The sequence below is a fragment of the Plecotus auritus genome, assembly GCF_963455305.1.
Source record: "Plecotus auritus genome assembly, chromosome: X".
Taxonomy (NCBI): domain Eukaryota; kingdom Metazoa; phylum Chordata; class Mammalia; order Chiroptera; family Vespertilionidae; genus Plecotus; species Plecotus auritus.
Window position 1 is genome coordinate 43,814,686 of NC_137784.1, and position 26,411 is coordinate 43,841,096.

A 26,411-nucleotide genomic window follows, 5' to 3' on the forward strand; every position below is an offset into this window, starting at 1 on the left:
AAGGATTCTGTCATTAGACTCTGACTAGAAAGTTAGCTGAATCCTGTCACTATATTACCAAATCTTCTTTGACTAACTTTTCACAGAAGATTCCATTATGTATCTAAGAATAGAATTGAGACTGCTTTGAAATTACAGAATAGGCTGTATAACTGCTCTCATGTTGGTTTGCTGATAAATGTCTGTATGTTTGAAAGAATTGAGTCAGAGGTTTGCTTTCCATGTAATAGTATTATCTAGTAATGAGACTGTAGAGGAAGCTGACCTATAACTCACTTAACCCTAATTAATGGAAACTACTGGAATCTACCAAAAAGCACCTAATAATAGGGAACCAACAAAGTGGATTAAGTCAGTTTGCAATATAAACCTTCCTTCTGCCTCTAGAGAAATGAAAACTATTTCAAATCCTCTATGTTCTTCATAACCATATTCTTTGTTCTCTTCTGAAGTCACTTACCAATTTTTTCATCTTCCTGTACCATTTTCCTCTCTTCTCTGAAAGCCCTGAGCCAGCGTATCTTCTCCTCCAGCTTCTTGGCAAAGAATAGGTGCACTTCCTCAGTCTCCTTGTTGTGAAGTTTAAAGGCATTCTTCATGCTGACATTAAAGTCATCATCTCTGCCATCTTCAATGTCTACTACCTCATATTTATCCATGTCAATGCGGCCTTTGTAGTATAGGATGTCTCTCCGAATCAGGTCCTAGGTGGGAAGGAAGAGAAGACTATGTTAAAGGTATGTAGAGTGTGGGTACCAGGAGAGTTGGCGCATAGGCACATCAGGATGCTAATACTGCCAATGGGAGGTGTTTTGGTCTAAATTTGGGCACATTATCTTAGTGTTGTGGGGATTTTTGGAGAAGGCCTAGTATGGCAGAAGAAATGGAGATAAAATTAATAAAGAACTTCACATATTGACATGGATGAATCTTACAAACCTTATTGTATGAGAAAAATAGAAGTTCATATATACAAATAGTATATTGCTTATCTGTTATTATCATAGTTGTTTTGCTCTTGAGTGCACAGAATTAGATTAATCCTAACTCATCATTAGTCCATGAATAGTGCTCTTATTTCTATATTTATTTACTTAATTAATTTTTTAATATTTTCATTGATTGTTAGAGAGAGAGGAAGGGAGAGGGAGAGAGAGAGAGAGAAACCTTGATGTGAGAGGGAAACATACATCGGCTGTCTCCTGCATACCCCCTACTGGGTATTGAGTTCGCAACCTGTGCATGTGCCCTGACTTGGAATTGAACCAGCATAGTACAATGCCCAACCAAGTGAGCCACACTGGCCAAAGCTACTTAATTACTTTTAATAATGTATTAAGTTTTGGTGAACCCATCACACAATCCAAAATCTATGATGACAAAGCAAACTCCATCTAAATGCCATGCTCATCATTCCCTTAATTTCTATATAGTTTATTTCATCTGTATCTACTTTACTTATATAAGGTTTAAAAACATACAAAAGCTGCCACATGTTTAAGGATACATACATATGTACAAAAACTATAAAAATACAACAACAATACATGAGAAATTCAGTACAATGATGAGAATGGGGATAGGCAAGGAAGGAAGAGAAGGGAAGAAGCAGAAAAGGAGAGGAGGAAGACTATTTGTAAAAATATTTCTTAAATTGAATAGTAAGTACATGGGTGTGCATCATAATTTTCATATCTTTTTGAATGTCAAATATTTCATAAGTTAAAGAACAGAGAGACAGATTAAATAACCTGTGGGCCTATGGAATATAAAGTCTGATGAGGGTCTCTGAGTAGTCTTTCAGTGCTTTCTCTCAGCACTGTCCTAAGCTTACTCTGAGAGCACACCTAATGCTGGGACAAGTGGTGTGGCTGAGTCTGGTGAAAGAAGACTCCAGTGAGCCCTGTCCAGACAGATGTCCTCGATAGTAGCAGGGGCCCTTTCTGGCCAATTCTCCCTCCTGTTGGCCTATACTTGGACTTTTAGACAATTTGACAGAGTCAGAAATGCTCATTAACTTTTATTAATATGATATGGTTTGATTAAACTATTTCCATTCTACTGAATCGCTTTACATGACTCATTTCTCAGCTGCAGGCTATCTGCCAAGGATTTGCCTTTGGCCATGGCCACATTCCCAATCCTAACTCTTTACACTGCATGATAAACTGGACTTTTTGGTAGGGCTGTAGAAGGCAATCCTTAGGGATTTCCCACATATCTCTGTTAATACTGAAGCTTCAGGCTTGAAAATACAGATCTTGTTGAACTGTTTTGAAAAAAATAATCATCACATTGTACTTTTCCCTCCCATAATAATCATTCACATACATAGGCTGTGAGTACATTTGGGTTCTGATCTGTTGGGTGCCCCTGGCATCAAGTTCACAGGAGAAGAAGAGGTCATCTACAAAGAGTGGGAAAATGTTGCTCCAACCCTCTTTCATAGCCTGGGTTCCTTTTACCATCAGGCTCAGTCTGGCCAAAAGAATGGAGTGGCTCCCATGCACTAACTTCCACATCCTAAGGAACACTTTGTGGAAATATACATTAAAAGTGGGCTCTGTCAGGCTAATCTAATTACAAAAGCAGGACAAGCTTAGAATGGATCAATATAATCTAGTTTGATCTGTAAAGGCTTGAAACCTGCCTTACAATACATAATACAACTACACATAGACCCAGTAATACAAGTCTGGACCACACAGGTGGGTAACCACTATGCTAGAATAAGGCAGTCTCAAACTCCCTTTATTCCTAACTTCAGCCTACAGCTTCCTTTTTCTCTGAGTTGGTGTGTCATAATCATTGTCAACCTTCAAAACCTTTACTAGTTTCCAAAATGTCAAACTCAAAGGCTAACAAACCAAATAAACAAGTTTTAAGTTTATGTGGGCCGCAAAAAAACCAAAAGCTTCTATTTTCATAGAAATGTAGGTTTATTTCAATAGAGACATGCTGAACACAAAGGGCTGAAATAAATGAGTAATCATTGACATAAAATAATAGAACATTTTAATAAAAATTAATATTTTTCTTGAACATTAACTTATCAGACACTGAATAACTGCACAATATAATAAATGTAATGCAAATAAACCTATTTTTCTTGTTTCCCAAAAGCGAAATATTTCCTGTTGCACACACCAAACAAGTCAGTCCAGAACTAATGATGTGGCAATCGGCTGCTAAAATATTAGCTGCTAGTATTAGTGGAGAGAAATGGTGCGCCTGCACATAAGGCGCATAAGGGAAATGAATGCAACACGATTATAGTAATCAGTCATTAGCGAATGTTGTAGTTCGTTATTAATAACTATGTATAACAGGATATTGTAAAAATTAAGTTATGAAATTTTTATTAAAACGTTTCTTACATACTGTTATATTAGCTGGGCCACAAAAATATTCATTGTGGGCCGCGAGTTTGACATGCTTGATGTACATGATCTTGAAGCTAAATTAAAAGCATCAACTAAATCTTCTATTGTGTTTTTTTTTTTTTTTAATTTAAGGATAACAAGCAATGATAGAGAATTCTGTCTCTGTGACAGGGGAACAGGGCAAGAGAGATATGTCATTAAAATTAGGCCCAGCTGGCATGGCTCAGAGGTTGAGCATTGACCTATGAACCAGGAGTTCATGGTTCAATTCCCAGTCAGGGCACATGCCTGGGTTGTGGGCTGGATCCCGCAGGAGGCACCAGTCAATGATTCTCATCATTGATGTTTCTATCTCTCTCTTCCTCTCTGAAATTAATAAAAATATATTTTTAAAAAATCACTTTCAAAAAAATAAAATTCCCCCTTTGCCTGCTCTTTCTGACCCCTCAGAGAGTTGAATATGAGTTTTCAAGCACCAGATTAGTCATAAGGTCAAGTGTAAGGATGTGATAGGAATGACCCACTGATCAGAAAATCCAATTACAAAGGATAGTTAATGACATAAAGCAGCATGAAACAGTGGAGTGCGTTAGAGTCCAAAACCATGAGTTTAACCTACTGTGTGTTCTTGTGCAAGCCATATAACCTCTCTGAGCCTCAATTTCCTCATCTAAGAAACGAGGGGAGTCATCCTTACCTTGTAAAATGGTTGTTAAGGTCAAATCTAAACACGCAGTTACCAGGACATGATGAAACCCACCCCTCTATTCTTTAAATATTGTTTTTAAAATTTTATCTTTATTGCTGAAAGTATTACAAATGTCTCTTTTGTGTTTTTTTTCCCATTGACCCCTTCCATCCCACACCTTCTCCTCCCAGGCCTTCAGCACACAGTTGTTTGTATGCATGAGCTATGCATATCCTATATAATAAAGATGTAATATGCAAATTGACCATCACTCCAACATACAAGATGGCCGCCCCCATGTGGTCAAAGATGGCCGCCCCCATGTGGACACAAGATGGCCAGCAGGGGAAGACAGTTGGGGGGGGACCAGGCCTGCAGGGGAGGGCAGTTGGGGGCAAACAGGCATGCAGGGGAGGGCAGTTGGGGGGGACCAGGCCTGCAGGGGAGGGCAGTTAGGGGTGACCAGGCTGGCAGGGGAGGGCAGTTGGGGGCAACCAGGCCAACAAGAGAGAGCAGTTAGGGGCAACCAGGCTGGCAGGGGAGGGAAGTTAGGGGTGACCAGGATGGCAGGGGAGGGCAGTTAGGGGCAACCAGGTCTGCAGGGGAGGGCAATTGGGAGAGACCAGGCCTGCAGGGGAGGGCAGTTGTGGGGGGACCAGGCCTGCAGGGGAGGGCAGTTGGGGGTGACCAGGCCTGCAGGGGAGGGCAGTTAGGGGTGACCAGGCTGGCAGGGGAGTGCAGTTAGGGGTGACTGGGCCAGCAGGGGAGGGCCATTAGGGGTGACCAGGCCTGCAGGGGAGGGCAGTTGGGGGTGACCAGGCCTGCAGGGGAGGACAGTTAGGGGCAATCGGGCTGGCAGGGGAGCAGTTAGGTATCGATCAGGCTGGCAGGGGAGTGGTTAGGGGGTGATCAGGCTGGCAGGTAGAAGCAGTTAGGGGCAATCAGGCAGGCAGGCAGGCAAGCCAGCAGTCCTGGATTGTGAGAGGGATGTCCTACCAGGATCGGGCCTAAATGGGCAGTTGGACATCCTTTAAGGGGTCCCCGATTGGAGAAGGTACAAGCTGGGCTGAGGGACACCCCCCTCTGTGCACGAATTTCATGCACTGGGCCTCTAGTGTGCATATAAGATTCCAGGTTTATCACTCCCCAACTCCCACCCCTGCCTTCCCTCTGAAATTCCTCAGTCTGTTCCATACTTCTATGTCTCTGTATCTATTTTGTTCATCAGATTCCACAAATGAGTGAGATCATGTGATACTCATCTAACTGGTTTATTTTGCCTATACTAATATTCTACCTGTCCTTCAATGCTGTCTCAAAGGGTAAGAGGTCCTTTTATTACAGCTGCATAGTATTTCATGGAGCAAATGTACCATAACTTTTTTATTCACTCATCTACTGATGGACACTTGGGCTGCTTCCAAATCTAAGTTGTTGTAAGTTACACTGCTGTGAATATAGGAGTGCATATATTATTTCTGATTGGTGTTTCTGCTTTCTTAGGATATATTCCTAGAAGTGGGATAAATGGGTCAAATGGGAGTCCTAGTTTTAATTTTTTGAGGGAGGGCCATACTCTTTTCCACAGTGGCTGCACCAGTCTGCATTCCCATCAGCAGTGTACTAGGGGCCCTTTTCTTTATATCCTCAACAACATTTGCCATTGGTTGATTTGTTGATGATAGCCATTTTGACTGGTGTGAGGTGATAACTCATTGTCATTTTAATTTTATCTCTCAGATGATTAGTGACTTTAAAAATTTTTTCATATGTCTCGGCCTCCTGTATGTCTGTTTTGGAGAAATATCTATTTAGACCCTTTGCCCATTTCTTAATTGCATTGTATGTCTTTCTTTTGTTAAGTTGTATGAATTCCTTGTATATTTTGGAAATTAATCCTTATCAGATGTATCATTACCAAATATGTTCTCCCTTGCAACAGGGTCTCTTTTCCTTTTTTTGATGGCTTTTGCTATGCAGAAGCTTTTTATTTTAATGTAGTCCCATTTGTTTATTTTCTCCTCAGTTTCCTTTGCCTTAGGAGATGTATTGGTAAACATATTGCTATGAAAGATGTTTGAGATTTTGCTGCTTATGGTTTCTTCTAGGATTTTTATGGTTTCCCAACTTACATTTAAGTCTTTAATCCATTTTGAGTTTAATTTTGCTTATGGTTGTAAGTTGGTGGTCTAGTTTCATTTTTTTTTTTTTTTGCATTTATCTGTCCAGTTTTCCTAACACCATTTATTGAAGAGAATATCTTTACAGCACTGTATGCCCTTGCCTCTTTTGTCAAATATTGATTGAGCATCATGGTTTGGGTTGATTCTTAGTTCTCTATTCTGCTCCACTGATCTATATGCCAGTTCCTGGGCCAGTACCAGCCTGTTTTTAGTACAGTGGCCTTGTAGTATAACTTGATATCTGGTATCGTGATTCCTCCAACTTTCTTCATCTATTTCAAGACAGCAAAAGCTATTAGAGACCTTTTTTGGTTCCATATAATTTTCTGGGAGTGTTTGTTCTAGATCTGTGAAATATGCGATTGCTATTTTAACAGGGATTGCACTGAATCTATGCATTGCTTAGATTCATAAACATGGTATATTCTTCCAGTTGCTTATATCTTCCTCTCTCTTTTTTCAAGGTTGTGTAATTTTCAGAGGGCAGGTAATTTTATTTATTTATTTATTTATTTATTTATTTATTTATAAAATATTTTTTAGTGCTTTCAGTGAGGAAGAGAGATGGTGAGAGAGATAGAAACATAAATGATGAGAGAGAATCATTGATTGGCTGCTTTCTTCACGCCCCACACTGGGGATCAAGCCTGCAACCTGGGCATGTGCCCTGACCAGAAATCTAACCATGACCTCCTGGTTCATAGGTCGATGCTCAACTACTGAGCCATGCTAGACAGGCAGGAGGGCAGGTCTTTTAATTCCTTGGTTACATTTGTTCTTAAGTATCTTAATTTTTTTGTTGCAATGGTAAATGGGATTTTTAAAAATTTTTCTTTTTGATAGTTTGTTATTGGTGTATAAAAATGCCATGGAAATCTGCGTGTTACTTTTGTATCCTGCTACTTTGTCAAATTCATTTATTAAATCTAGTTATTTTATATAACTAGTTTTTTTTAGGGTTTTCTATGTACAATATCATGTCATCTGTGAATAATGACTGTTTTACTTCCTCCTTTCCAGTTTGGATGCCTTTATTATTTCTCCTTGTCTAATCGCTATGGCTAGGTCTTCCAGTACTATCTACACTAATAAAAGAGAAATATGCAAATTGACTGTCACTGCGCAATGCCCACCAGCCAATCAGGAGTGACTATGCAAATTAACCTCATGGCCTCCATGGAGACTGACAGCAGGGAGGAGGCAGCTCCCAGCACAGCCTGCTTGGCTGTTGCCATGGCAACCTGGGAGCAGGCAAGCACGTCCACAGGCAGCACCCAGCATGGCCTCAGTGACCCAGGAGCAGTGAAGTGCAGCCCACAGGCAGCACCCAGCATGGCCTGCTTGGACGTCGCAGTGGCGACTGGAGAGCAGGCAAGTGTGACCCGCAGGCAACACCCAGCATGGCCTGCTTGGCAGTCACCCTGGTGTGGAACAGGCAGGGCCTGCAGAGAGCAGAGAACCACCGTGAGTGGGCCTAAGCTGTCAGTAGGACATCCCCTGAGGGCTCCTGGATTGGAGAGGGTGCAGGTCAGGCTGAGGGACACCCCCACTCCCCATAAAAAGAGAAGAGAAAATTTATATATATGCTTTAAACAATAGAGACTAGAATAATAACAAATCAATAAAACAGATAAAGATAAATTTAAAAAGGGGAAAAAAGAAAGTAAAGAGAAAAATTTAAAAAAAAATAAAAAAGGAGAAAAAAATAGAAAACAAAAGTGAAGTGGTGTTCATTTTAGCAGAGTTTAGTGCCCCATGGGAGATTCCTTTGGATCTTATTCTTCTGATGACTGTGGCTCTGTTCTGCCTGCCAATTCTGGGCTTCCTGTGAGGTATTTAGGTGCTATCCACTGTCAGGAAGTGTCCTCTTTTGCTTTCAGCAACCTGCTTGGAGCTCCAAGCAATCCACCATTTGTGTCTGACTCCATTGGACTTGGCTACAAGCAGGAGGGGCCAAGCTGCCCTCTTAATGTAGGTTTGTTTGCAGCATGGGCCCAGGACTGGGTCATCAAACTTCCCTGGTTTTCCAGGCTCTGACTCTGATCACCTTTGACTGCTAGGCAGCTGTTAAACTTAATCACTCAAAAGTCTGTTTCTTCCCTAACTGGTTTGGCTCAGTGGCTAGAGCATTGGCCTGTGGACTGACAGGTCCCAGGTTCGATTCTGGTCAAGGGCATGTACCTTGGTTGCAGGCACATCCTCAGTAGGGGGTGTGCAGGAGGCAGCTGATCAATGTTTCTCTCTCACTGATGTTTTTAACTCTCTATCCCTCTCCCTCTCTGTAAAAAAATCAATGAAATATATTTTTTAAAAAGTCTGTTTCTGAAAGGGCTTTAGGCAGGGGAGGTGCTGATTAGCTTTCAGGGAATGTTGCTGGTTGTGTTTCCCTTCCCCGGGGCTACTCCTCCATGAGTGTCCCGAAATATTACTCTGCCCTCAGCTGGACAGAGATCCTTGTATGGAGAAAAGTGGGTCGAAAGGAAACCTGGAGTTTTATCAATTCTCTCATGCAGCAAAAGTAGGAGTCTGTTTCTCAGGACAGTGGGGCAGATGGCTCCTCCCCAATTTGGTTACTGAAGTCCCCTGAGACTGTTTGGGTTTGGCCTCTGCTTTTGTTTCCTCCAAAAAGGTCAAAATGCAGGGTGTTCCAGGCAGGGCTCCTGATGGTGGGATAGGCTGTATCACCTAGGGTGGGTTTTTCTTTCCTTTTTCTGCCCTGAGGCTACTGGGAGTGGCCAGCTCCTTTCTGGAAAAATGGCCATTTGGGTTTGGGGACCTACAACCAAATGAAGGACTCCTGGCTGCTGCTTTTCCACATCTCCCCACAATGCTTCCCACCCCAGCCTCTCCTTAGGCACCTCCAGTCCGAGCCACTGCACCAAAGCCTTGGTAACTTCAAATGAATACTACTGTGCTCTGGTTTAAATACACACACACACACACACACACACACACACACACACACACACCAAACAAAAGAACTGAAACTTCAGCTTTCTCTCCAACTGTCTTTGGTTTACTGGCTCCAGACTCCGCTGTGGCCAGCAGCCCTGTGGCCTTTCACAGCTGGATATTACATAGGCCATGGATTTAAGCTTTGGTGCTCCAGACTGTGGAGCTCAGCCTGAGTTTTGGGCCTCTATCTTCTGAGGAGACAGACCCTCCCATAGCCAGGAGCTCCCTCATCACTCTTGTACTACCAGCCTGCCAACCCTGGAAACTGGGTAAGCTCCTCTCATGACCTTGACCTTCCTACCAGTCTCCAGGTGTTTTCTGTCTTTCTTAGATACTAGAGGCCCAGTGCATGAAAATTCATGCACTGGAGGGGGCGGTCCCTCAGTCCGGCCTGCCCCCTCTCACAGGCTGGGAGCCCTCAGGGGCAGGAGGTGACCCAGTGATCAGGGGAAGGCGACACCCCCATCACACCTCCACTGCTGCCACTGCCAGCAGTGCAAGCCTCAACCGGGCCTGGTACCTGAGCCTTGGGCAGGCCCTGGGTAGCTAGGCAGCTGCCATCCAAGGCTTGCCTGCACCTTGAGCCAGCCCTGGGCGGCTGGGCAGCCTCCATCTGAGGCTTGTGTGCACCTGGGTGGCTGGGCAGTGACATCTGAGGCTTGCCTGTGCCTCGGGCTGGCCCTGGGCAGCAGGGGGGCTGAGAGGACTCGGGGACTCTGGAGGCAGGTGTGTGGAGCGGCCAGACCCACTTGGAGGCAGGCCTGGCTGTGCCACGTACCTGCCATCCCAGCGGGGCTGAGGGGACTGGGTGCCACCATCTTGTGGCTGTGGGTGCTGCCATCTTCTGGGGTGTGACAGTCAATTAGCATATTCCCTCCTTATTGGCTGTGGGTGCCACCATTTGTGAGGGTGTGATGGTCAATTAGCATATTCCCTCTTTATTAGATAGGATAACTCTCCTCCTCAGCTAGACTTCAGTTGGTAATTCCAAGTGAATGTTCTCCAATTTAGTTGTATCTCCAGTGTGGCCCTGAGAGGAGGTGCATGAAGGCCTGCCTATCCAGCCTCCATTTTTTCTATTTTTAATATTGATTTTGTTAAAAGTATTTTTATGAAAGGTGAATTATTAACTAATATGTAAAGCATGGATATGTTGCATATATGTGTAAGAGTTCCAGGAACTAGCTTTGGGGAAAGAGGCTAACTCAAGTAACTGGACATTCTGGCTCTGGGAGACGTGCTATCTCTCAGCCATAAAAACTTGATCTCCACTTGAACTGTTTTGAGATAATCATCAGAATGGACTGTGATGACTTACATGTAGAGAAGTTTCAAACACCACCCTCCTGATTTCTTTGTTTGCTTTCTCGTTCCCTCCCAATAAAAACCCCTGCCTGCACTGAGAAGTTAAAATGGGCTTTGGGATGCGAGTCCCCCATTGTCTCAGGCAGCTGGCACTTGAATAAACCACTTTTCTTCTCATTAGCACCTCTCTCATGAATTTGGCTTTTGTTGCGGCAGGCAGTGGAACCTGCATTCAGTTACAAGGAAGCCAATGTTCTCATAGATATGAAGTTCAGCTTTCTTGCTCCCAGACCAACGTTTTGTATCATTTTAAATATTTTATTGATTTTTTTTTACAGAGAGGGAGAGGGATAAAAAGTTAGAAACATTGATGAGAGAGAAACATCAATCAGCTGCTTCCTGCACACCTCCCACTGGGGATGTGCCCGCAACCAAGGTACATGCCCTTGACTGGAATCGAACTTGGGACCTTTCAGTCCCGATGCCGATGCTCTATCCACTGAGCCAAACCGGTTAGGGCTATTTTGTATCATTTTAGAGTTCCTTTTGATAAACATAAAACTCTCCATGCCCTCCTTTAGTTCATTTAAACTTCCAAAGTAAGTTACATATTGTGACTGAAAATAAATCAAAGCAAAGTTAACTCTAAACATTTAAAAATTTACATAGCTACCCCACTATCCCTGGAAATTTTGCATACCCCTTTCAGGGTGGGAGTGGGGTGGTAGTGGTGGATGGCTAATATTATTTGCCACTCACTCATCAAAATCACATATCTATATCTTGGGCTCACACAAATACCTCCTCTCTGCCCCAGTGATGCTTCCTATTTCAATACATCCAGCCTTTAAAGTAAAATTCACACATCCTTCCTCCCTAAAGAAGCCTTCTCTGACTGTACCCTCGCTCCTCACTAAGGTTTCCCTTTTGTGAATGCTAGCACAGACTATACACCCTTACACAATTGACACTCAGCTACCACATTGTTGAGCTACATTTGTTCTGTTTCACAGCTTTTAGTTTTGTCTGCTCATTTAACCTGTGCCAAGCACAGCACCTTCCTTGTCGTACCTCACTCAGCAGTTGTCCTAGGAAAGACAGTTGACAAAGCCTTAGAGGTTTTTCTGCTTAGTTTCTGCTCATAACAAAGAGACAAACCTCTCTGAACTCTGGTTGCCTATGGTCCTATTGGAAACAGGCTGCTTACATGCCATTTGTTAATGGTTGACTGAGTGTTTTCATTGGGACATGGTGAAATAAGTGCTCAGAGATGCTGTCTGGGTTGCCACAAGTTCCCTGCTTAAATGGGGTTGTTTCCAATAGTATATCACCCTTCCTCCTTTTCCCTTTCAGTAATATGAGATGGAGGATGTTAAGGAAGTTTTACTTCTCCAGGAGAGCCCCAGATGTCTGCAGACAAGCATCCTGGCCCTAACCATGGTTCTAGCAAGGAATCTACCCCCAACCCTGACATTGCATAATTGAAACAGATGGGAGCTATTTGAATTTGGACTCACTGAGTTTTTATTAGGTTTAGTAAAATACTGTAGGACATTTTGTACAAATGACAGATAATGTAATCTGGGGAATGCAACTGTTCAGAATTGTAGTCTGATTGTCAATAAGGTCCTCTTTGTCTCTTTAGACGGGGCCCTGGTTATTACCCCCCTAGTCTGAATCACCCCGATTTTTTCTCCAGATCCTGGGGAAGGCACAGGGACTGAGATTAGATTTATTTTTCTCATTATTTCATTTCAGCATCAAGAGTACATACTTATTAATAACAAAGTAATAACAACAATGCAACAGTGAACACTTAGCATAATTTATGTGCCAATTCTATTCTAAGTGCTTTGCCTTTTTCTCCTGCTTTATTGAGGTATATATTTAAGATATGCAATGTGATGCTTTGATATACATATACACTGTGAAGTAATTACCACAATCCAGCTAATTAACATATGCATCACCATTTTTTTGTGATAAGAAAACTTAAGTTCTACTTTCTTAGTAAAGTTTAAGAATACAACACAGTATCACTATGATAACCATGCTGGTACATTAGCTCTCGAGAACTTGTTCATCTGGTATAACTGAAAGTTTTCATCCTTTGACCAATATCTCCCTATTTCCTCCACTCCACCAGCCCATCAACAACCATTCTATTCTCTGTCTTTATGAGTTCAAATGCTTTAAATTCCATATATAAGATAGATCATAAGGTATTTGTCTTTCTCTGTCTTATTTTATTCAGCATAATGCCCTCCAAGTTCATCCATATTGTTGCAAATGGCAAGAGTTTCTTCTATTTTCAGGCTTAGTAAGATTCCATTGTGTATATCACATTTTCTTTATGTATTACTCAATGCTTTGCATTTATTAACTTAAATAATCCTCACAACAATTCTATAAGGAAGGTACTGTTATAATCCCATTTTATGAGGAACTCTAGACATAGAGCAGTTAATAAACTTGCTCAGGAAAAAAAATACTAAATGGAAGAGCTGTACCTTGAGTCCAGGCTATCTGGCTCTAGAATCTATGATTGTTTAACCTTCTGGATACTGCCTCCCAATGAAAATCTGCTGAATAAATGACTAGTGACACTAAATGTACAGTGGCTAGGATTTACTATATACTTACTATGTGCCACTCACTGAAATTATTTTGTATCATTTGACCTTACCTACTTCCCTTCTATGTAGACATGATTATGATTCTCATTTTGCAAATGAGGGGATAATAATAGGCAAAGATAATTTGTTCAAGGTCATGCAGCTCATGGAAAAAAAAGAAATTGGTTCCTTCTTGTCTGGCCCTAGAATCCATGCTCTTAAGAGTAAACTTCATTGCTTCCTAATAACTTACAGGGTTCTTCTCAAAACCTCCTGAGATAAATTTTATAATGGACCTGCTTTGACACTGAGGAAAAATAATAATTTACAGTTAAAGCACTGCCCAAGGTTAGACTAATTAGTAAGAGACAGTAGAGTCTAGGACCCAGTTGTTCTGGCTTCAACTCCTCATCTTCTTTCCCTCTATCCCCATTTCTGTTGCTATGTTTGCATTTCTAGTTGTCCTGAATGGCTCATCCTCCAAGTCGGGCCAATCAGTGCAAGAAGAAATAGCCCAAATGTAGAAAGTTACTTGAACAAAAGAAGTCCTCTCTCTAGCATCATTAAACTCTATTTAGTTCTGACTTTCCAGAATATGACAAAAACAACATAAATACCAAGTAGTTATGACACAGGAGACAACAGAGCATGTCCAGACTGGCACCACTGACAGAAGATACAAGAAAAAGTCTGTTTGGGCAACTTCAGGGCTGTAGGAACTTTAGTGGATAAATGACTGAGTAGAGGAGAAATGGGCTCTCCTCCCTTCCCCACTAAAAAGTGAAAGGGCAAACATGGAGAAAAGGGGGAAAATCCCCAAAAGCAGCAAAATAATTTCCAGTATAATTATATCAGGAAAAATAACAATACACATGCATAGCTAAAATATCAGGGCAATGAGATTAAGAGGACCGGAGCCAGCCATCATAGAGGACAGGAAAAAAGAGAACAAAGAATCTTATCTACATTTTTCAAAAGAAAAGTGACAAGAAAAGAATGAGGATAGCAAAAATTAAAGAATGGATCACATAATTAGAAGTCACTGGTATCTTCACATCTACTATAATTGCCACTTAATTCATAAACATATACATATATATGTGTATATAGATACACACACCCTCTAAATTAAGCTACACATTTTTAAAGCTGTTCTAAGTGGCTCAGGCAATCCCAATTTCCAATGTACACTATGGGAAAGATTTTGCATAATAATTTGCAAAATTAGTAAGTTTTTGCAATAAATCTTAAGAGTTAACCCTCAACAATTCCATCTCCTGATTTGATAGATGTCCTAGGAAGAATTGTGGGGGGAGGGGAGCTAAGAAGAGGCCTGGTATTTGGCAAAGTTCAATAATCATAAAAGTTCTGTCTTCCAAGGTCAGCTCCAGACCAAGATAATTATTGTACCCATTAACCAATCCACTATTGGTTCCGGAACTTGCATTCAAAGCTTATCTCCAACACTGAGGCACTTTGATTCAAAACTCAATTTGTTCTCTCAATCCACTGTCAAAGGCAAATGGACAAAGTTTTAATGAAAGATGTGGCACACACAGAGAACAGGGTGCTTAAAAACAAATGTGTAGCTCATGTCTCAGGCTGGAAAAAAATGACAATTTTTAACTAGGTATTTCAAGACTCACCATTCCTCTTAAGATGCATTTACTACTGGATAAGGTTAAGAACAAAGGGACTGGATGATGCAGTCAGAGCCAAGGGTAGGACAACAAATTTAGAAAGTCACTCTAAGCATTCTTTGGTTTTCCCTTCTCTTTTATTTTCCCTGGTCCACAATTCTTCCCAACCACTCCCTGGAGCCAAAAGTGGTCTGAACTCCCTATGTTGAGAAAGAAAGTGAGGGGAACAGTATACCGTCAGGAGAGGAGAACAGTATATCCATCAGTCTGAGAACATATGCCATCCTCCTACCTTCCAAGGATTGGGGACCAAGAAACAAACACTCACATTGAGTCAGCCAGAGGTCAATGACAAGAGTAAGACATCTCATCAAAAGGATTACAGAGAATGAATGGTGGAGAAAAGCATAGTCAAGAGTTATAGGAAAGTGATACAACTTATGTAGAAAATAAATAAGGGCAAAGGGGAAATTCCTGTACCACAAAAGTACATACCTGTCAGGGAAAGGTAGGAGGACACTTGTTGTTTCTTGGGCAGTGAGGGTCCAGATGGCTAGAGCCATTAGAGTGGAAATAGGGGTAATTTGCTCAGGGAAGCCACTATTCACCAACTGGGATAGAAATATTTAAATATTTTTAATGCCTAGTGTAAATCAGTAGGCTATCAGATCTGGGTGGAAGATAGTGGAGAAGGATCACCAGGGGCAGGAGGGTAAATAGTAAAAATGATACCAAGACAAAAACATCTTATCTTCAGAGCTTTACTGCCCAAAAGCCAGCTTTACCTATGATGTTCATGCCATACCAGTCATCCCAATATGGAATTGCTGCCAATCTCCTGTCTGCTTTTGACCCATAGTTTTAACCCACTTTATTGAGTTTGGGGATGATAAAGAAGGAGAGGCTGGTGCCCCCTGAAGTGCCCAAATCCCTCAGGGAAGAAGAGGATGTGATTACCTTCTTGCAGAGGACCATCTGGTGGTCAAACAGGAAGAAGACCCGCTGCTGGTTGCGGCCATAGGGCTGGTAGATCCAGGCCATCTCCCCAGTGTAGATCAGCTCCGAGCTCCTGTCTAGGATGTCCTCACCCTGGGAAGGACATGTGACAGTGAGAGGCAGCCAGGCAGGAGGGATGGACCCATCACCTGCCTGGAGGCACCTAGGGCTATACATAACCTGGAGCAGGAGTAGAACAGAAAGGACTGGTGGGAAAGGAGGGAAGAAGGGAGGGACTCCTGGGAATCCTTGAAAGACTCCATGAGCTGGAAAGACTAATACTCTTATTCACCCTGAGGCCATATGAGCCCAGGGCTATCTAGAACTGCTATAGTCAATTGCCGTCTGGCCCTAGGGGCACCAGCTACCATGAAGTTCATTCTCTAATTCGGCCTCTTTTTCTCTATGAATATCTCTCTGCCACAGTATTTCATCCCAGCATTTGTCTTTTAGATGCTTTCCTGTATCTGAAGGTTAAGTCTGAATAGGTAGTAGAAGTCTCTTTGTTCCCGGATGAGAAAAAGGGGACAGGGGAGAGCAAGAAGGAGATGATAATAAAGGAAAAGAGAACCCACACACCCTCTTACAATAGTGTTTTTCTTCCCCTAATAAGTTCATTAAAATATATTGACTAAATAGGAAACTTTATGACCACATGCTTCCTTGGCTTATTATCCAGAGAGTACAACTCCTCCTCCTTGTTATGTAGAGTCAGACACACAAAAAAGCACCAAGACACCAGATTCCTAATTCTTCAATTCTACAGTCTGGCTCCTTTTTTATGGTAATTCTGCTAGGTCAGAGGTATGTGGTAGGTCTGTCAGATGCTAAGTTATACTTAGCACCTATTTTCAAGGAGCTTACATCTTCAGTGGATAAGACCAACAGAGGTGTGCTTGGAACTCATGGAACACAAGGCAAACCAAATCAAAGCCATGGGCACAAGGATGTGTGTTCCTTGGCTTATGTGCAGATGGGGACAAAGAGCAGTGCCCAGGATTAATACTTACTGAGCACCTATATTGGTCAGACATTGTGTTACACTTATCTCTTCTGACACTCACAGTTGCCCTGAGAGATAGATATTCTTGCTCTCATTTTATAGTCTGAGTTACAGAGAGGTCAAGTGATCAGCCAAGTTTATCCAGCTAGTTAGCTACAGATCTACAACCAAACCTCAATTCTATGGCTCCAGAGAATGTGCTCACTCTCACCATTACATTATGCTGTATCCAGGCCAAAATTACTGGAGGGTCAATCCCTTCCTCTCTCTGGGTCTCAGCTTTTCCAGCTGTTAAATGAGATATCTGAGGATGATGTCTAAGTTCCTAGCCCTGGTACTCAAAGTTTGAAGTCAGTTAGAAATGAAGGCTGCTTCATCATCCTAGAAATAATCAGAGGCAAACAGCACTGGGCCAAAGAAAGGGGTAGCTGGATATTATATTCTCAAGCATACCATTTTTTTTCCAGTCTAAGGGATGGAAAGGAAAAGAGGAGCTCAGTGAGAATATTTTCTAATAATGCAACCTCAGAAAGAAAGCTCAGAGATATTACTGTGACTCCAGACTCCACCCCAGGGATACCTTAAAACTTAGATAACGCTCCTTCTTGGGGAGCCCACATACTAGCATAGAACTTCTGGAAGCCCAGATCTGGGAGAGGAAGTCCTCAGAATGAAGGAGCTATACAGGCCTTTCCTTTGAAGGAATGGAAAAATGAGAGTGGTACCAGTCTGCCGTGTCCCATCTGAGGTATCCCAGGAAGATGCGTCACCAACTATTTTGAATATATATGAAGTGAAAGAAATCTATAAAAGGGGCCAATGCCATACAAGGATGGCCAAAATTACTTTTAGATGCACCACTTACTAAACTGAGAATGATCGTACAAGCACTAGGACTACTCAGTGTCAAATGGTCTACCCACCGTATCAGTCAGTAGACAAATTCTATTCTAAGTACTACTTATCACATGTAACTCTACCAAGCAAATCAAAAACAAATAAAACCTTGAAAAAATACACTCCTTATGCTCATCAAGATGGTTGACAGTTGATGTCAGGCAATTCACATGTCCTCTCTGTGCCTCAGTTTCCTCATTTTAAAAATGAGGATAATAGCAGTACCAAACTCATTGGCTCTTGTGAAGATTATATAAATTAACATATATAAAGTTCTTAGGAAAGTACACATCATACTATAAGCTCTACATAAGTGAAAGTTATTCTATTGAGTGTTACTATGTGCCCTATATCCTGTGCTACATACATACTCCTATTCATACCCACTAATGTCCCACAATCAAGGTCAGAGTAATTGGAATTAATTGTCTTAAAGTGGCTGAATCCAGGTCAGACTCCCTCCAAATTCTTTGTTCTAACCACTGAAGCACAGTAGAATAATGATTCCTTAATGGAACAACCAGCTGCCCTGGAAGTTTTCTGAGGTGAGAATCTCAGAAGGCTTGGGTTCTAGACCCACTGATGCTATCAATTTACCTGTGCCTATGAGAAATATGTTAACCACTCTCAATCTGTTTCCTTATTTGGACAATGGGAATAATACAATGGTTCCTATATGGCTCACGTTATATGGCTGCTTGAAAGTGGCCATGTAAAATCATTCCATGTGAAGGAAAGAGCTCTCTCAGAATTCAGAGCTCTCACCTTGTCCCCCAAAGTGCAATCTTTTTCCACTGACCCCTTCCCCACAGGCCTTTTGTTCTCTTCCATTCCTCTAGAATTTTGCTCACACTATTTCCTCTTCCTAGAATGTATTTGTCCCCACTCCTCCCACCCCCGGATAGGCAAAAGCACATCTCACTCATCTCAATGCTCAGCACACCATTCTGATTATAGGCTGATTGTCTGATGTAGGGTTGTGGTCTCAGGAAATGTCATCCTTTTCATACAGTTTATTTTCAATGCTGCCTACTGACAAGAGGGCAGAGAAATAACAAATCCATCCAGCACCAGATTTGGTCTCCTAGTCCCAGGAGCATGCCTCATCAAGCCACCTTAGCTTTTAAACAGATGCTTTTGCTCCCTCCATCATGTTGGGGCTTTGTGTATCCTCCAACTTCTTTGGATTAAATCATCTGATGGTAAACTGCAATAGGTCCTTGGGTATTATACAACCAGGATGTGAGGGGAGGGGTTCCATGAGGAAGAAATCACAATCATGTTCCCAAACATGAGCTCTAAACTTGGGCTCCTGGTAAAAAATCTAAAAAGAAAAACGATTAAAAAGAAGGTGTCTCCCTTCCTTTCAAGTGGATCTAATGCATGTAAAGGGTGGTAAAGTGATAGCTAAACCAAATATCAGCTTCAGAAAATTAGAAATTCAAATTCTCCAGAAACTACAGTCCTTGGAATAGGTCCTTTTCTATGCTGTTCCCCTAAGCTGCTCTAAGGTATTTATTATTACTTAGGGGTTGTATCTATGTCTAATGGAATGGGGTTGTGAGGTATCATTTTTATAAGCAGATGACAAAAAACAGAATTTGGTCTGTCAATTTGGCAGGGATGATAGTCATGGCATGAAGTGTGCAGGCTTGGGTAGACCTAATAGATATGTCACGGTGAGGTGATCCTACCAAGAGGAAAATATGTTGGCTGACCAACACCAGAGAACCAACCTTGTATTCTGTGTTTGGGAGTGAGTTAGCATATAGATCTCCTCAGCCAAGTATTCATCTGGTGGTGATGAAATTCCAAAACTTGAAAGAGATTTGAAAGGCTACTGAGTCAACCCAATTGTTTCCAGGCAATAAGAAAAATGATGAGCCTTTCCTTTCTTAATGAAGCACTGTTACAAAGATTTCTCCAACTTTCTTAGAAAGCTATTCAAGCACACAATACCTCTAATTAGCAGGAAGTTTTGCTTTGGCTCTTATCTAAATCCTTCCTGCTGCTCTTCAAATCTAATTCTTCTTCACCCATCCATGGCTATGTGCAGTTCTGGCTAAGCTGTTCAGACTTTCCAATATCCCTGTTGGTAAAGATCCTACCTCCCAGTCTAGGACAGAGGCCTGCCACTGGGCAATCTTGTCAATATTCTCCAAACGCCGCTTGCGTTCATTGATCTGCTGAGTCACATTTCTCATGACAGCCAAAGCAGCTGCCACATATCTGTAGTCACTGTGAAGACACAAAAGTACAAGTTGAATGATTCAATGTGCCAGAGAACCAATGTGCTACATGCCAACCCTATCATCCATTCTCTTCATCCTACTTAGTATAATAGAACCCTGGTTTTCAGAAAGAAGCCATGTCACATGGAGACTACATTACCTATCATTTTTTACAGTAACGGGTGACTATGTGTCTAAATTATGTCAAATGATATGTAAATAAAAGTGTCAAGAATATGCACTAAACAGTTTGGCTCAGTGGATAGAGCATCGGCCTGTGGACTGAAGGGTCCCAGGTTCAATTCCGGTCAAGGGCATGTACCTTGGTTGCAGGCACATCCCCAGTAGGGGTGTGCAGGAGGCAGCTGATTAATGTTTCACTCTCATCAATGTTTCTAACTCTCTATCCCTCTCCCTTCCTCCCTGTAAAAAATCAATAAAATATCTTTTTTTAAAAAGTGTCGAGAATAACTTTTGAGAAACCTCTTTTAAGGAAATCGGCATACCATTCTTTAGCTGTTACTTAATCATGATGTTTGGAATATAGATTTGATGGCTGAAGTTCTAGCAGTCATCTTGGACCATAAGGATAAGGTCCAGACTCGTAGAGATAGGATAAGAGAAAGTTGGAGAAAGTCCAAGTCTCTGATGACTATGGCAGCCATAGATTACCTCCCTGCAGATATCTTTTTCATAAGATAAAAACAGACTGATATCTTTTCTATACCATTATTTTTGTGTCCTACCTGATACAACCAGCCAAAGACCAAGAAGGGATCTTTGCACATGCCTTGGTCCAGACAACTTTACCATTTCTTCTATCACCTATTTCTTTTCTTTTTTTTTTTAACCTATTTCTTTTTTTATCCCCATTTTATTTTATTTTTTAATGTCTTTATTGATTAAGGTATTACGTATGTGTCCTCATCCCCCCATTACCCCCCATCCACCCCACTCATGCCCTCACCCCCCTGTTGTCTGTGTCCATTGGTTAGGCTTATATGCATGCATACAAGTCCTTTGGTTGATCTCTCCCCCTTACCCCCACCCTCCCCTACCTTCCTTCTGAGGTTTGACAGTCTGATCGATGTTTCTCTGTCTCTCTATCTGTTTTTGCTCATTAGTTTATATTGTTCATTATATTACATAAATGAGTGAGATCATGTGATATTTATCTTTCTCTGACTGGCTTATTTCACTTAGCATAATGCTCTCCAGTTCCATCCATGCTGTTGCAAATGGTAAGAACTTCTTTTTTTTTTACCGCAGAGTAGTATTCCATTGTGTGGATGTACCACAGTTTTTTAATCCACTCATCTGCTAATGGGCACTTAGGCTGTTTCCAAATCTTAGCTATGGTGAACTGTGCTGCTATGAACATAGGGGTGCATATTTTCTTTCTAATTGGTGTTTCTAGTTTCTTGGGATATATCCCTAGAAGTGGGATCACTGGGTCAAATGGGAGTTACATTTATAGTTTTTTGAGGAAATTCCATACTGTTCTCCACAGTGGCTGCACCAGTGTGCATTCCAACCAGCAGTGCATGTCATCATCAAAATGTCCATACTACCCAAAACAATCTATAGATTCAATACACTCCCCGTTAAAATACCAATGGCATATTTCACAGACCTAGAATGAACTTTCCAAAAATTCATCGGGAATGAAAAAAGACCCCGAGTAGCTACAGAAATCCTGAGAAAGAAGAACAAAGTAGGTGGGATCTCAATACCAGATATCAAGCTGTATTACAAAGCCACTGTTCTCAAAACAGCCTGGTACTGGCACAAGAACAGACATATAGATCAATGGAATAGAATAGAGAACCCAGAAATCGACCCAAACCACTATGCTCAATTAATATTAGACAAAGGAGGCATGAACATACAATGGAGTCAAGACAGTCTCTTCAATAAATGGTGTTGGGAAAACTGGACAGATGCATGCAATAAAAATGAAACTAGACCACCAACTTACACCATACACACAAACAAACTCAAAATGGATAAAGGATTTAAACATAAGATGCGAAACCATAAAAAATACTAGAGGAATCCTCAGACAGCAAAATCTCAGACATATGCCGAAGGAACTTCTTCACTGATACTGCTCCTCGGGCAATGGAAACTAAAGAGAAAAATAAACAAATGGGGCTACATCAAAATAAAAATCTTTTGCACAGCAAAAGAAACCATCAACAAAACAACAAGAAAGCCCACTGCATGGGAGAACATATTTGCCAATGTTATCACCGATAAGGATTTAATCTCCAACATTTACAGGGAACTCATACAACTTAACAAAAGAAAGATAAACAACCCAATCAAAAAATGGGCAATGGACCTAAATAGATACTTTTTGAAAGAAGACAGAAGGAAGGCCAAGAGACATATGAAAACCTGCTCAAAGTCACTAATCATCTGAGAGATGCAAATCAAAACGACAATGAGGTACCATCTCACACCTGTCAGAATGGCTATCATCAACAACAAACAATAAGTGCTGGCAAGGATGCGGAGAAAAAGGAACTATCACTTATTTCTAAGGAACTCTGCTCCTAATCACTGTGAAATAACATCCTCCTGAACAATATAGAGATCATACAAAGAATAGTGATTAGAACAGAGACTGAAGCCAGACTCTTTGGGCTCAAACCCTAGTTTTGTCACTGACTAGTGGTGTGGCCTTTGTCAAGTTTCATTCACCCTCTCAGTGACTCAGTTTCCTCAGTTTCCCACAAAATGAGGAGCATTACCTTAGGATTTGTTGAGGGTTTAATCATCCATGTAAACTATTTTACTCCCTTACTCCAGTATGATTTCTGTACAACTGCCAGACCCCAGTCTTCAAACACTACTGCATTTAATCACCTCCAGTGACACAATGCTTACTATGCCTCCCAACCAGTTTATTTTGTCTCAAGACAACTCTGTTAAAAAATAAGCTCTTCTTTATCCTGAATTTTTATGAATGTTAGCTATTATCAGTTTTTCTTCTGGATCCTACTACTGACTCATATTGAGCTTATGGCTGACTAATATTTCCTACGTCTTTTTGAAATATGCTGTCTGGAAGCTGCATGTCTCTCAATCTGTAGTTTAACTGTTTATTTTTTAAACACAACTGCAAATCTTTATATTTGTTCATGTTACATTTCATCCTTTTACAATAGAGCCTCCAGCCTATGGGGGATCTATTGGGCTCTGTAACATTGTCAAAGTTATTCTCTGGCAATACTATCTGAGCCTGCCATTTAGAAGCAGAATAGGGTAATGATAGAAGGGATGGTTGCAGTGTCAAAGCTGTTACGTAAACAAGAACCTCTGTTCTTTGGGCCCAATTTCTGTCTCCTGCCATTCCTCTATCTGATTTGAGAGAATCAGGAAAATGCCTTAAGCCACTTTCTGGAAGGTAAAGCATAGAGCTATACTGCCCAATAAGGTAGCCACTAGCTGCATTTAAGTAAAATAAATTTTTTGTTCCCCAGTTTTATCAGCTACATTTCTCAGTACTCAGTAGCCATATACGGCCAGTGGCTACAATATTAGGTAGCATAGATATAGAGCCTTTACATCACTGTAGAAAGTTCTACTGGACAGCACTGGCATGAGAATTACCTTATTACCTCATGCCCCACTCAACCATGAATTAATCCCTACCACTGTGCCATAATGTCAGTCGACCTTTGCCATTTTTACCTGGTTGCCTTTCTCACAGTGGTTATAGAGGAAATATTCCGATCCCTAACTTGCCCCTTTAGCTTTAGTACTGTGTGAAAAAAGTAAATAGCTATGGTCCAGTCAGAATCCTTCTCAGAGTCCCGAGGACTCCAGATGATGTCTGGGCCCAGGCCCCTAATGAAGAGACTGACTGAAGCAAGATTGTATTACTCCAGATGTCAGATAAATGCCCTCTTATACACAGTCTTCATTCTTGTCAGCTTAAGGAAGGTTGGGTGGCAGGATGGGGACATGTCACCCTTCTGTAAGCAAAGGTAGTATTGTTCTCCGTTTATCACTCTCCATCCATCTAATCTTCTACCTCAGCAGCCACTCTGACTGCCTGCATCTCAGACCTATCTATCTTAACACCTATCACACTAAGCTTTTAAGCTGGCAGCAACTTCTAATTGCCTTCAAATCCAAGCTACTCTGACATGCATCACAGGAGCTGCCATCTTGACGCAGCTTGCTGAACCTGCTAAAAGGGGTACAGTGCTGGGCTCAATAGGGCATGCCGAAGGAAAATAGGGACTGATGTAGCCTGTCATTGTCTGAGCCATTCTCTCAGCACTCTTGATCCCAGGGGATAGAAGGAGAGGGGACCAGGGATCCAGAGGGAAAAGAGGCCTTGAGGCAGGGGTTCCAGTCACAAGGTGAAGTAGCACAGGAATGGCAAATCCCAGGCAGATGACCTATCTTATTGGTTCCCACTAAACTCAAAAGGCCCTGAGGTTGCTTTGACCTAAGAAACTAACATAGCTTTTTGCTGTGCTTTGAAAATGTTCTTTCTGAGCTCTTAAAAGCAATTATGTAACATATAATTTACCTAGTTGAAATCATCCATCCCCAAGTATGATTTTTAGAGCCTCCTGCTAGGTTCCATAGAACAGATACTCAAGATTAGGTGGGAAATGAACTGTGATATAAAAACATTTGAGAGCCACTATTTGAATATACCGGCTTTAAAACTATCGGTCTGGAGGCTGCTCCACTGAGATTTAGATACAATAGTGGCTGCTTCTGGTCATTTAACATCATGAAGTATAACTGTGGAGGGCATTTAGGCTCATGTTATCATGAGTTAGCAGAACCGGAAGACACCTGGCAGATGGGCTAATACAATGGTTGACAAACCTTCTTGGGCATGGAAATCACTTGGAGGGCTCTTTAAAAATGTTTAAAAAGTTAGGTTCCCAGTACTGGATAGGTGGCTCAGCTGGTTGGAACACCATCCTGTATACCAAAAGGTTGTGGGTTTGAGTCCAGATCTGGGCTCATACCTAGGTTTCAGGTTCAATTCCAGGTTGGGGCATGTACAGGAGGCAACTGATTGAGGTTTCTCTCTCACATTAATGTTTCTCTCTCAAGTCAATAAACATATCCTCGCGTGAGGATTAAAAAAAAAAAAAGCCTACAGTTAAAAAAAAAAAAAAGCTAAGTTCTCAGGCAACTGTCTAAAATTTGTGTCCCTGTTTTGCCACAGACTTGCTCTTTGTCATTTCACTGTCTGGGCCTCAGTCTCTCCAGCTATAGAAGGAGGAAGTCTGACTAGAATACCTTCCTTTAAGGGTCTTTCCATTATAAGTGCCATAAATATTTTCCATTTTTATTTTCAAAATTTCTTAATTTTAGTGGGGGTTCTTCAGTGTCTTATGTTAGCTCTCACAAGAAACTGTATCCTTAAAAAACTTGGCACTCAGTTCTGACAATGGGTTGTATTAAATCTTTTCAAATGATATTTAGTCACCTCTAAATTTCATATCTAATGAATATTTCCACCATTCCCAAGCTAGCAAATAGACTCAGGGAGGAGAGAGAAGAATCCTCCTTTGCAAGGTCCTTCTCTACCTGCCTTCCTCATAGCCAACAGAGCATGGAAGGCAGAATTACCACTGGTGGTGTTACTCACACAAAGGGAGAGTCCAGTGTCACTGTATTTGGATTCATATCTGAAATCTGTCCAGGGCTCCAAAACTACTGAAGCACATGACCCATGATTTACTTAGAAAAACAACATCAACTTAAAAATAAACGCATGGATTGACCTAGAAGTTTGACATAAACAAAACCAACTGGCCAAAACCCATGGCCTTATGCAACTAGCTCTAGAAGTCATATCCAAAGAACCCAGGCAATGGAGCCAAATAAAAGTAGGAAGCAGGCCTAATACAAATCAGATAGGAAGCTAAAACAATTGGCCAAAGGCCTTCTTTCTTCTTGGAGTGCTCAATCAGAAAGAAAGCAGAGAGCTGGGGAAGCTGGTCTAAGATCAGAGACCTAATACCAATTAAAGGCAGTCTAGAAACAGGCTGAGGACTCTAGTTCATGAAGTAAAACACGTGAAAGAGTGGTAGAGTGGGGGATGTTTCACTTTAGATCATCCTCATTGTTGGAGATGACATCCAGCATATAACTTACTGGTAGGAGGTTAGGGGTGCCATTTCCATTCTGAGAGATAAACTCCCTTGGTCCATTTCAAGTTGATTTTCTTGAAAATATTAAAAACCTTTGAAAAAAAACTTCAGGGGAAGTTTCAAGTCTATTTTCCCCCAGTATGTTCAGGGTCTAACAGGAAAGTACAGTTGGAATGAGGCAGAGCAGGATAGAAAAGATAAAGAAAAGCAAGGAGTTAGCCTTGCAGAATAAATGTAAGGTCGGTATAGTTGGGCAGGCTGTTACCAAAATATTTAAATCTATTAAGCAGAGTAGAAAATAACAGTTGAACAATTATTCCATCTGTGTTGAATTACTTGGCTAAACTCAGGACTAAGGACCAGCCTATAAGCTCCCTG

At 41.4% G+C, this 26,411-nt stretch overlaps 1 protein-coding gene across 15 annotated transcripts in view; it reads right to left on the reverse strand.

Annotated features, from left to right (window-relative positions):
- Positions 1-26,411, reverse strand: part of ARHGEF9 (Cdc42 guanine nucleotide exchange factor 9) — a 251,908-nt gene that overhangs the window by 60,003 nt on the left and 165,494 nt on the right. For all 15 annotated transcript variants that reach the window (XM_080653046.1, XM_080653038.1, XM_080653042.1 and 12 more), the window contains 3 exons: positions 19,774-19,903; positions 15,727-15,858; positions 461-704 (listed from right to left, as the gene is read on the reverse strand). In XM_080653046.1, the coding sequence (XP_080509172.1) occupies positions 461-704; positions 15,727-15,858; positions 19,774-19,903 (506 nt within the window). The remainder of the gene's footprint in view (positions 1-460; positions 705-15,726; positions 15,859-19,773; positions 19,904-26,411) is intronic.